The sequence below is a fragment of the Macadamia integrifolia genome, unplaced genomic scaffold (assembly GCF_013358625.1).
Source record: "Macadamia integrifolia cultivar HAES 741 unplaced genomic scaffold, SCU_Mint_v3 scaffold512, whole genome shotgun sequence".
NCBI classification, from domain to species: domain Eukaryota; kingdom Viridiplantae; phylum Streptophyta; class Magnoliopsida; order Proteales; family Proteaceae; genus Macadamia; species Macadamia integrifolia.
The window spans coordinates 99941-111288 of record NW_024870468.1 but is presented as its reverse complement, the minus strand read 5'-3'; the positions used below and the strand labels follow the sequence as shown (position 1 = coordinate 111288).

The 11348-nt window shown below is 39.6% G+C and overlaps 1 protein-coding gene across 1 annotated transcript in view; it reads right to left on the bottom strand.

The window, feature by feature from the left end:
- Positions 1-3002: 3002 nt before the first annotated feature.
- Positions 3003-11348, bottom strand: part of LOC122068979 (clathrin interactor EPSIN 1-like) — a 17093-nt gene continuing 8747 nt past the window's right edge. Inside the window, 3 exon segments of the mRNA XM_042632893.1 lie at positions 3003-3444; positions 10132-10429; positions 10431-10532. Of these exon segments, the coding sequence (XP_042488827.1) occupies positions 3236-3444; positions 10132-10429; positions 10431-10532 (609 nt within the window). The 3' untranslated portion in view covers positions 3003-3235.

Genomic DNA, 11348 nt, shown 5'->3' with positions numbered 1-11348 from the left:
TTTGCCCTATAAATGTATTGGGCAAGAGGTCGCTACTTGGTCATGTAGCCCTTGCACTAGTATGGGGGCCAATGAGAATGCACACAAAGACATCAACATGGATGATATTTTTTTATTTCAATGGGGTGGGACAGTAAATTTGCATGCTACTTTGTCTAAGCATAGGATCCACGTGACCAGATAGCCATCTTTTTCCCACGTATATTTTATGGGGAGGGATCTCCATGTCCCACACTAATCTAATGGGCACACAAGAGGGAGTGTCACAATCTATGTAAAGGGGCCAGATGGTCAAGGATGAGAATTTCAGAAGATGTGTACTATTGTTGGTGCACAGTTTGTACATCATTTTCAATAATAATAGTAAGGGAAAATAAATCCATGACGACAAAGTGTAGATTTTAATTGTGGGGCCCACATTGATACTCTCTTTTATTTTGACCCAAGTGAACCCTATATGGATGATATTATTCTCTGTATAGCCATTGGTGTGGCATGCACATTCATCCCCAAACTACCATCGTGGGTAACCCTCTCCCTAATAGTATTTACATTTTTTCTTCGTAACTGTCTATATAATGGTTTTTGCATGATGGGGAAGCAATAATGTTCTTGCATTAATCTAAAGAGTCATGATTTTAAATTTTAGAATTTATATTTACATTTTGTAATAAGGCAAAAGGTTGTGTGCATGATTTTGCATGATGCACAACTATGCAAACAGCCATCAGATGGAGTTGTAGGAGGTGCACCGTAGACTCTTATCCTCCATCCAATGGCTTTGTACATGATTGTCCACCATGTAAGACTATATAAAACTCTTCCCCGTAAGAAAATAGAACATATAAGTAAATATTGTCGAAGGTAGGCCAGCACATGCCGTCCAAGGCTCGAAGTACCATGGTGGGATGGGTTAGATGGGCTTTTCTTACCAAGCCCAGCCTAAGCCCAACATTGAAGTGTGGGCTTCACTGGGCTACCTTGGTCTAGCTCTGATCGGGCCCGGCCTGCTTACATCCTTACTGTTATGGGTTTTTGAATCCATTCTCATTTAATTATTCATGTAGGGTTGTAAATGAAGAGGATATTACCAGGATCCGTATTCACATCTGACCCTTTCTCTCCGATACTGATACACTGATATCATAACCGATTAATAATAATTGATCGGACTCTAGTTGTTGCCGCGGATTCCCATATAACATAGATGACCAGAAACTTTGGTGGGGGAACTCTTCGATGTTTAAGTTAGAAATCTGGACAAACAGTCAAGGAGATTGGGAATAAAAAAATAAAAGGTATCATGCGCGTGAGTGGACATACTTGGTTTTGGATTTCCCCCCTTCCTTTTATCCTTTTATCTGTCAGAGGTTGGTAGTTATTGTAACCGATCATCCATCTTCACCATTGTGGGTGTCCTTGAGCCTCAATAATGGATGAGAATGGAGAGTCGCGGGCAGTTCCACTGACAGTGGGAGTTATCCCCTTGGCAGTTTACAATTGTAAGGATGTTGGACTATTGAGTGGAGACCCGTGGACACATGTAGGATGATGAGAATAGTCCTTCATTGGTCGACATGTTACTTTCTCAATGGTTGGTTATATTTATGCACATCACTAGTGAAGCCATATTTGATCCCTTTAATGAACACTAGCCTAGCTTAGCGGTGGTAGCTTCAGCTTGAAGAGTCGACGCCCATGGAAGGAGGTCGTGGGATCAAACCTATCATATCTGGGTGCGTGTTAGAGTAGGTAGCCCTTAGCCCTACTAGTGCCCAAGAGGTTGGCCATTGGCCAATGGTGCTCAATAAGATAGAATAAAAAAATTATTAAAAAAAAAAATCCCTTTAGATTACTATATATACTATGGGTTTTATATGTATTATAAAAATATATGTGATATATGAATATTTAGAAGTTATACAAATAGGTGGTAAAAGAGGAGAGGGGGCTTAGGTTTAGGGTCATCAATCAATTTTTCTCAGTAGGATTAGGGTAAAGGTTTAATTTATTTAAGCTAAGAAGGTAGGATCCTTAGTAGGATTAGGGTACGGATCGACTTTATTTCCACTTCTTTATATGTTTATCCCTCGAATATAATAATAAATAAAAAAAGAGAAAAATAAGCTTAGAAGACAACATGACCTCTATACCTAGATACAAGGAGTGGTGAAAGGATAACCCTGCCCTTTGAAAAACAAAAATCTTGTCATTATTGATGCTTCTATGTGTACTTCCATTGATCCCCACACTAATGCAAGGCAAGAAAACCAAAAAGACCCCCTCGCTGTTGAATGCTCCCATTGACAACCTCAATGAAGGTCCACTACTTTTAATTTAAAAAAATAAAAAAATAAAATCCATTGCAACGTTACCGTGACTTTTTTACTGCCACAGGAGTCTACCAAAAAAAAAACCTACGCTGCCCATTTCAAGTTGCACCATCCCTATCTCAACATATATTATTTAAAAAAAAAAAAAAATCTACTTGTTTGCATGTCGCTACGCCCAAACACATGCAGATGAGAAAAAACCATGCTGCCCCTGATACAATGCCTCTGCACGAACTCCCATCAGCCTACACACTGGCTCTGTGGCCACGCAAGCAGTCAGGGATCCTTGCCTTCGAAAAAATCAACTGTGACCGGAGATAAGTTTCATTGTCGAGAGGGAAATAGCCCGAATCACCAGCTAAGACCCCTAAATGATTGCTTAGTTATATAGGAGGTAGGGGTGCAGACAACCAAGAAATTGCCTAGAAGCAGCTACCCTTGATAGAATGTGTAAACAGCTTGCTGATTTGGAGTTCTTGTGCCGAAACGATTTTTCGAAAATGTGGGATGTAAAATATGCATCAGTACGGGAGCATTCCAACTTACAAGGAGGGAAAGTTCACAAAAAACAATATGTTATCTTCAGCCATCCACCAAGGCACAAGAACACAAAGATTATTGGAATCTAAATTAGGGGCAGTACACAATTATTGCTCCCAGACACAGCTCTCAAATAAAAATCCTCTTAAGAACCTCAAAGGCAAGTTCTCTATATGATAAGGTGCAATAAAGATACAACGACAAATCTGGCTGATGCCCTTCTTACACAGTTGACAAGCCACAGTGATCAAACCAAATACAATTGTTTTGTATATTAGATAAAATAAAATGAGACATTTCATGACAATAGCTTAGACAACTTCTACCATACAATAAAAGAATAATAATGACAGAATGAGAGCTCACTTTTTGAAGCTACCGAACTGCTGTTGTTGTCCAAGGGTCGAAAATATGTCATTTCCACCAATTCCAGATGAAGATCTACCAAGGCCTGATCCCATGCCCATGGCTCTGCCCATGTAAACTGCAGATGGTGGAGTCTTTTCCTTCTCCTCTGACCCATCACTGAGGGTGCCAACAATTCCAATATCTGCTAGAGAAACTTTCTTCGCTATACATTGGATTAAGATGCCAAGGAAAAACAAACGAATGAAGTTAATAAAACTGCACAAGTAGATCCATAGTTAAATTATCATAACTAAATTCAATATTCTTCAAACATCCAGGATGCCACACTGTTCAAATCTTTAAACCCTCACAGCATGTTTCCATGTGTTACCATTGAATGTTTAATTGAACAGAATCAACAGCTTTATGACCAAAAACAGAATTAACAGCTGGGATGAACACATAGTAAACATTAATAGTATAAGAATTGTAACTTTCAAAGCAAAGAGCAACTCTCTTCTAGAATGCACGCACAAGTTTGGGCTAGGGAATTACTGGTTCAGATTGGCAGTAAAATTGGCCCAACGAAGATGAAGCAGTTTCAGCATTCCCATAGAGTTGGTTAAATATATATAAGCTCCCATCAGTGGAGCTATTCAATTTTCAGAATAATTGCGAAGACAAAGAAGGTAACGTGTGACAGACAAAATTCATCCATACAATGTAATTCAAAATTTCAGCTACCTCACAGAGTTAGGGTCTTAGTCCATACCGTAAGAAAATGTGCCAAACAACTGCTACTGGACATAATTAGCCATCAAGGCCCTCAGTTGGGCCTGGATTTGGGCCAAACAAGGACCTACAAATTGGCCATCAATAGGTTGCTATGGCTTCTTCGGGCCTACTATGACAGCCCCCATACCATAGCCAGACAACCATCAGTACACAAATTAGCTGCCCATAAGGCTTTAAAGCCCTTACTAATACATGGCTCCCTAAATATTATCACACTAATGCGAGGTCCCATCCTAGGTCCATGCCAGCCAGACATACGTATAAAGTACAAACTAACATATACCGACTCCACTACATAAATTACATCAGATGGTACAATAAACATGAACGGGCCAAGATGAGCCTGAGCAGAAACAGCCTGGGGAAAGATCTACCTGGCCCCAAGCCAGCCTAGAGCATTTTATGGATCACCTACTACATTCTTGATCAAGAGGTAAATCAGATTTGACATGAAACCTAAATTGTATTTACTGAATATTTGAATAAACAAAACATCCAACATCATTGATAGCCAAGTTTAACTGATGCAGACTATAGGTGCGTTCACTAAACTTTCACCCATGTTATTATGCGCTAATTGGAGTGCTAAGTTACACATTAATGAGATTAAAAGACCAAAGGAGACTTGGAAGTTGCAGAGCGAAAAGATATGGATAGCCCAGGCTTAACAACTAACATGTCCATCTCATCTTTGTGGAAAGGTGATAGAATTTGGAATTTCTTGGGTGCGGATATTTGTAAAGGAGGAGTCAAGGAGGAGGCGCTGCTTCCGGTGATGGACAAAGTTAAAAAGCAGAATGGCTGGATGTAAACGAAAATTTTTATCAAAGGCAGAGAGAGTGGAGCTGGTTCGATCAGTTACTTCTGGGATGCCGACGCACAACTTTGCAGTGTATTGGTGGCCCTCTTCCCTTCTCGCTACCATCGAGAACTGGATGATGAATTTTATTTGGACAGGAGATGTAGACTCATAGACTCTATGAAAGCCGTTACAGTTAGCTGGGATCAGGTTTGTAACCTAAAGAAGGAGGACTGGGTATAAGAAGGCTTCGTGATGTTAATAAAGCCATGCTTTGCAAGATGGTGTGGAAAGTGAGGAATGAAGACTCGGCTACAACCAGATTCTTAAACTCACATTTTGTTAAGGAGGGAACCTTTAAGAAGGGATATAGAGCCTCGTCCATTTGGCCTGGAATTAGAAGAATGTGGAGATTTGTTGCATCAAAAGAAAAATGGATTGTGTGTAATGGTAGGGGTATAAACTTTTGGAAAAAAAAGTGGATGGGGCCATCAACCATTGAAACAGATTATTGAACTGGATGAGAGTCATTTCAGCAAGTCTAATGCTAAAGTGGAAGAATCTATATTAACTTCAGAAAGGAGGTTACCAGATGTTCACTCAAGAAGGCTGCAGAATGTATTTAATGTAGTGAAGTGAATAAAAATCCCTAGAGTACTCGATTGAAGACCGATGTATGTGGAGCCTAACACCTTTAGGCAACTTCATAACGTTGTTGGCTTGAGTAGAGAACGCTGCCCTAAGGTCCCATAGGAGTCTATAATATGGTGCAAGAAACGTCAGCCATGCTATGCGACACTTGGGTGCGTATTGCTAATGGAAAGGTTCCAACGGATGAGGCAGCCCAGAGAAAAGGAGTTGACCTTGCTTCAACTAGCAATTTATGGGGTAAGGCTAGTGAGTCATTTCAGCATCTATGTTTGCAATATTCCTATTCCCTGGAAGCATGGAAAATTTTTGCAGATTGGGAGTCTCATGGCATATTCACTTAAAACATGGATAAGTTGCTGCAATGGTGGAAGAGGAAAATGAGGTGCTTGGGTGTCAAGGAACCGTGGATGGTGGGTTTGGTAACTATTTCATCAAATATATGGCGGAAGCGGAACTAGGCATTTCCAGGGGAACGAAAGAAGTCCAACCTGCCAACATCCATGAGATGGTTAAGTGGGAGATCAGGGAGTGTAACCTGGATACTAAAGGGGCTGTAAGAACAGTCGCTGATCTTATGTGCTGCAGAAGACTAGGCCTTAATGTTGTTGGAGGTATTTTGGTCTAAACCTCAGCCAACCTGGATGAAACCAAACATTGACGGGGCTTGTTAGGTAACCCAGGAAGAGCAGGAGCTGGTGGTGTTACAAGGGACCACCTGGGGCAAGTGGTGGCTCCATTTAGATACTACCTTGGTGTGAAAGCTCCTTTTGAGGCTGAATTTGAAAGTCTCATGGAAGGCCTGATGCGAGTGAAAGAGATAGAGGTTGAAGCGCTTTGGATAGAATCGGATTCAGCTTCGGTTGTGACATCAGTGCAGTCAAATCATATCCCTCAGCTTGCTCTTCAGAGGTCGTTATACTTGCAGCCCTTCCTTCTTTCTATCCCATAGAAGATAACACACTGTTTCAGGGAGGCCAATCCCATTGTGGATTATTTGGCTAAAGAGGCGGCAAAGTTAGGAACATCATCTTTGAGAAATGACTTCCCAGCAAATATCGTGGAAGAGCTAGCTGTTGATGTTATGTCTAGACTCTAGACCTAGACCCCCTTTTCGGTTTCGGTAGTCCATAGATGGGGAGTGGGGACCCAGCTGATGGCAATGCTAAAGGTGGGGTGCCTTGTCAGCGGTTTCTTTGGGTATGTAGTTGGTTGAATGGTTGCCCTGCTTTTCTGTATTTCTATAGTTTTTTAATTATATTGATCCCTTAGCAAAAAAGGAAAAAATAAATATAAAAAATAACATGCCCTTAATAGAGTTGAATGACAGAACAGAATTCATGTAGCCGACCAAAATTAGTTGGAAAAAGGCTTCAGTGAGTTGAGTCGTATCATGCACTAACTTAAAAAATGAGATTGTTCCAATCCACTAACAGACCAAATTCTAAGATCAGTCCGAATGGCAACGTGTTGAATGACATTCCACTAGGTAGACAACTACATGTTGTGAGAGAGAGAGAGAGAGCTGCTTGAGCCTACAGACAGCTATCAATAAGTCTTTCGAATGATAGAAATGGACCCATCTTCCTTTTCTTTTTATTTTTTATCCGGATAGGTTATAGTTGGCTACTTGTAATTGTTATTGATTTCTGCTGACCTGTTTCTTTCCTCTCACTTTGGGTGGTCAAGCTGGAGTAAATAGCATGCTTACAAATTTAGCATAATGTTTCAACTAACACCACTAAAAAAAAACATCCAAACTTTGTTTTCAGGTTTAAAATCCGACCGTAAATAATTTCTCTGATAAATTTAGCAAGCATCAAGAACATCAACTTAGCCTTTTCCTTAGACGTAAGGGATTGGGTACATGGATCCACAAGGAAAAAAAACCCACAGGAACATCCCACCTACAATCATTCAGAAACATGGATCTTTGCCCTCCTAACAACTCTATTTGCAGTCAAACTGGAGTCAAGACTTAACCTCTGCAGGTCTTTTCTTACAACATCCTCTATGGTCATTTTAGGCCAACCCCTACCTCTTTTTGCTCCTTCCATCTGGATTTTGTCACTCCTCTCCGGGGGCTTCCCTAGGTCTCCGTTGGACATGTACATACTCCATAACACCTTAACTGACATTCTTTGAGCTTGCCTTGAATCAGGGCTACTCTCAAATCATCTCTAACCTGATCATTCCTTATCCTATCTCTCCTAGCTTTTCCACACATCCATCTCAACATCCTCATCTCTGCTACGCTCAGCTCATCAATCTTATGCTTCTTGACTACCCAACATTCTGTCCCATACATCATAATCGGTCTTACCACCGTCCTGTAGAATTTTCTTTTAAGCTTTAAAGAAATATGTCGATCAAACAACACCCCAGATGTCCCTCTCCACTTCATCTATCCTACTTTAACTCTGTTGGAACATCATCTTCTATATCACTTCCTTGTTTATGAAGGACCCCAAATATCTAAAATAATCAATGTCGCGGAATCTCTCTCCTCAAATTTCACCACTTCGTTAACCATCTTTGTGTGGCTAAAATTACACACCATATACTCCATCTTTGTTCTACTAATCTTAAGACCTCTTGACCCCATGGTAGATCTCCATAACTCCAACTTATCATTAATCCCTGTTGTTGTCTCATCCACAAGAACAATATCATCGGAAAAAAGCATACACCACGGGACATCCCCTTGGATGTTCTTGGTTAGGTCATACCTTTAATTATATAGATAAGGGCTTTAAGCAGAACCTTGATGCAACCCAACAAAAATCGAAAACTCCATACCTTGGCCTCCCACGGTTCTCACACTAGTCACCACACCCTCATACATGCCTTTAATTATATCCACATATCTACTCGACACCCCTTTATCCTCCAAAACATGTCAGATTAACTCTCTAGGGACTCTGTCGTATGCTTTTTTTCGGTCAATAAAGACCATATGGAGGTCCTTCTTGAAGGCTCTAGATTTCTCCACAAGTTCCTTAGTAGGTAAATTGCCTCTGTCGTGGATCCATCTAGCATAAAACCGAACTGGTTCCCCGAGATATTAGTTTCTCTTCTCAAGTGGGCTTCGAAATCCTTCTTCCAAAGTTTCATCTTGTAACTCAAGTTTTATGCCTCTATAGTTATTGCAGCACTGACTCATGAAATTAGTAAGCATCATGACCTAATAATTGGGACCAAATCAAATCCTACTGGAAATATATATATATATATATATATATAACTCCCTCAATCACTGAATTGAGATCCCATGGTTCCCAACCATATTGGCCAGGAACTGACCTAAATTCCAAAACTTGACAGGAAATTAATGCATTGGATGATTATAATTTTAGGACATTACATTCCCTGAATGCATGAGAAACTTTTCTAATTAGTAGTACTACATTTTCACTATCATTAATGGAAAATAGACTGCAACATTGCATTATCAGATCAGATAGTTATGCCTCAGAAAGATCTGACAGTTGATGAGATAAACCACTCCAACATTGCATTATCAGATCAGATAGTTACGCCTCAGAAAGCTCTGGCAGTTGCTTGTGAGATAATCCTATCAGACAATAGTCAATCAATTATCTAAGCTAAATTCTGATCAAAAAATGAGAAAACTACCCCCATCTCAGAGAAGACATAATTTCTGAAAGATTAACTGCAAAACTTGCTCCAAAAAAGATCCCTTGGCTAATAGCATATAACTAGATTGTCCGGTTTTACTTCTTCCCCTGGCCGAAATTCATGCCATACAGCTTGATTTTCTTGTGACATCTAAGAAACAATAGTTTTTCACTGGTGGAACCCAATGGTCCAACTGTTTTTGTGATGCAATCAACCCATCCCTTGGTTTATTAATATCACAAATATTAGTCATGGCTACTATCATCATAGCTGATGCCAATGAGGTTCCCTGAATAAATTAACCTTAGATATAGCATACCACCTTCCTTTAGCAAAAGCAAGCAGTATCCCAAGTGGTTGATTGTAAACAAAGCATTAGCCTCAGAAAGTTCTCATTATTTCAAGACCATATCAATGAAAAAATAAAGAAGTACAACCAAATCATTGCATAATGCAAATAAGATGAACACAGATGATAGATGTCCAACACATGATACTAGTTTTTCTTTTTTCTAAATGTTGGAGTATCCCCCACCCCGCCACACAACACACCCCCCCCCCAAAAAAAAAAAAAAGAGCAGCTTAAACTTTGGAAAAATTAGTGACAACAATTAGATCATCGCTGCCCACTTCACACTAAAGACTCAAATGTAGGAAAACCCCCAAAGAAAAAAATTCCTATCCGCTTAGTTTTTCTGAGAAAGAGAAAAACTGAGAGCATCCAATCAATTATCAGACTTTTAAGTGGGAAGCTATAAATTTTAGGGTTCCCACACCTAAGGTTCCAGTGTTAAGCAGCCAACTACAAAAACTAAAAGTTAACACAGCATTCAATGTTTTAGATGGTGCTAAGATTTCAACAACATAGTAGCACATTTTCCAACTTCCTTTTAGGGCATCTCAATCATATTGAAAATAACTAATTCTAACCATAAATTAAAGCAAGATAGCACAATAACATAAAAGGCTAAAAAAAACACCTTCTATAAAACGGAAAAATTATTTTATAATCATGGAATGAGAACTTACGAGCAGAAATATTCAGATCAATCAATCCACGACTCAGTGAATCTGCCCAAATTCCAGACTTAACCTGGAAAGTTTCCTTCTTTGGTGGATGCTTAGATTCTACTGCAGGTCCCGGATTCAGATCGTTAAGACTGCCGTTATTGGTAGAGTTTTGCGTGGAATTAGTAGGCACTTCACCAGTATGAGAAGTGAATGAACCAAAGAGGTCGGATCCATCAAAACTGTTTAGTGACACTGCAGCAAAGGGATCAACAGTATTTGAGTTCGTCGGCCGACTTGGCTCAGCATTTCGGATATTTGCTTTCAGTTTGCAAGCCCAGATCAGGAGCAGCAAAAAAGTCCACCATTGAAGCAGGAGCTGCAGGAAAGGCAGGCTGGAAGGCAAATAGATCAACATTTGCCTATACAAAGGGATCAGGGAAAAATTTATAATGGAAAAAAATCAATTAACTTCACAGCTTAAGAAGGAAATGGAGCTTAAACAGTGTAACTGCCACTATTAAATCAATGCCAGGAGATTCTCAAATAACAAACAGAATTCCATGGCAGGAAACGATTAAAAAATGACTCTTCAAAAGGCAAGTCACAGGTTTCACATGCAAAAGCATCAAAGTACCTTCTTTTTGGTAATAAATTTAAAGTACCTTCAACCTTATATCCAAGAAACGTCAATGGACAACAATGACCTAATTTAGCCACAATACAGGGGATATCGAATAGAAAACTTGAATAAGCACCTAGAGTTCTCTAGAAAAAGTGTTTTTTAATTCCAATACCCTCCACATGCATGCATGTGGTGCACCTACACATAACACATGTGACTTGGGAAAGAAATGGTCATCTCAATTTTTTTTAATGGTAAAAAATGGTTATCTCATTTTAAGCGGAACGGTTGCACAATCTATAATGGAATTGCATCACTGCGGGGAAAACATGTTGCATTGATTATGTGACAAAGCACTAAGACTGGATTTTACAAACCCCAGAGAAGTATATGAATAATGAAGAAAATAAAAAATTCCACACACTAACAATGGATTTAACAAGAAGATAGATACCTTACATAGGGGGGGGGGGAAGGTGGGATCCCCTATCTAGCCAATATCACAGTAGTAAAATCATCCTTCCGCATGGCAAAAAACCAAGGGTTACCTTTGAGATGTAAGTATATATATGTAGAGGGTGTTTATTCAAAACACTTTTTTTTTTTTTTTTTT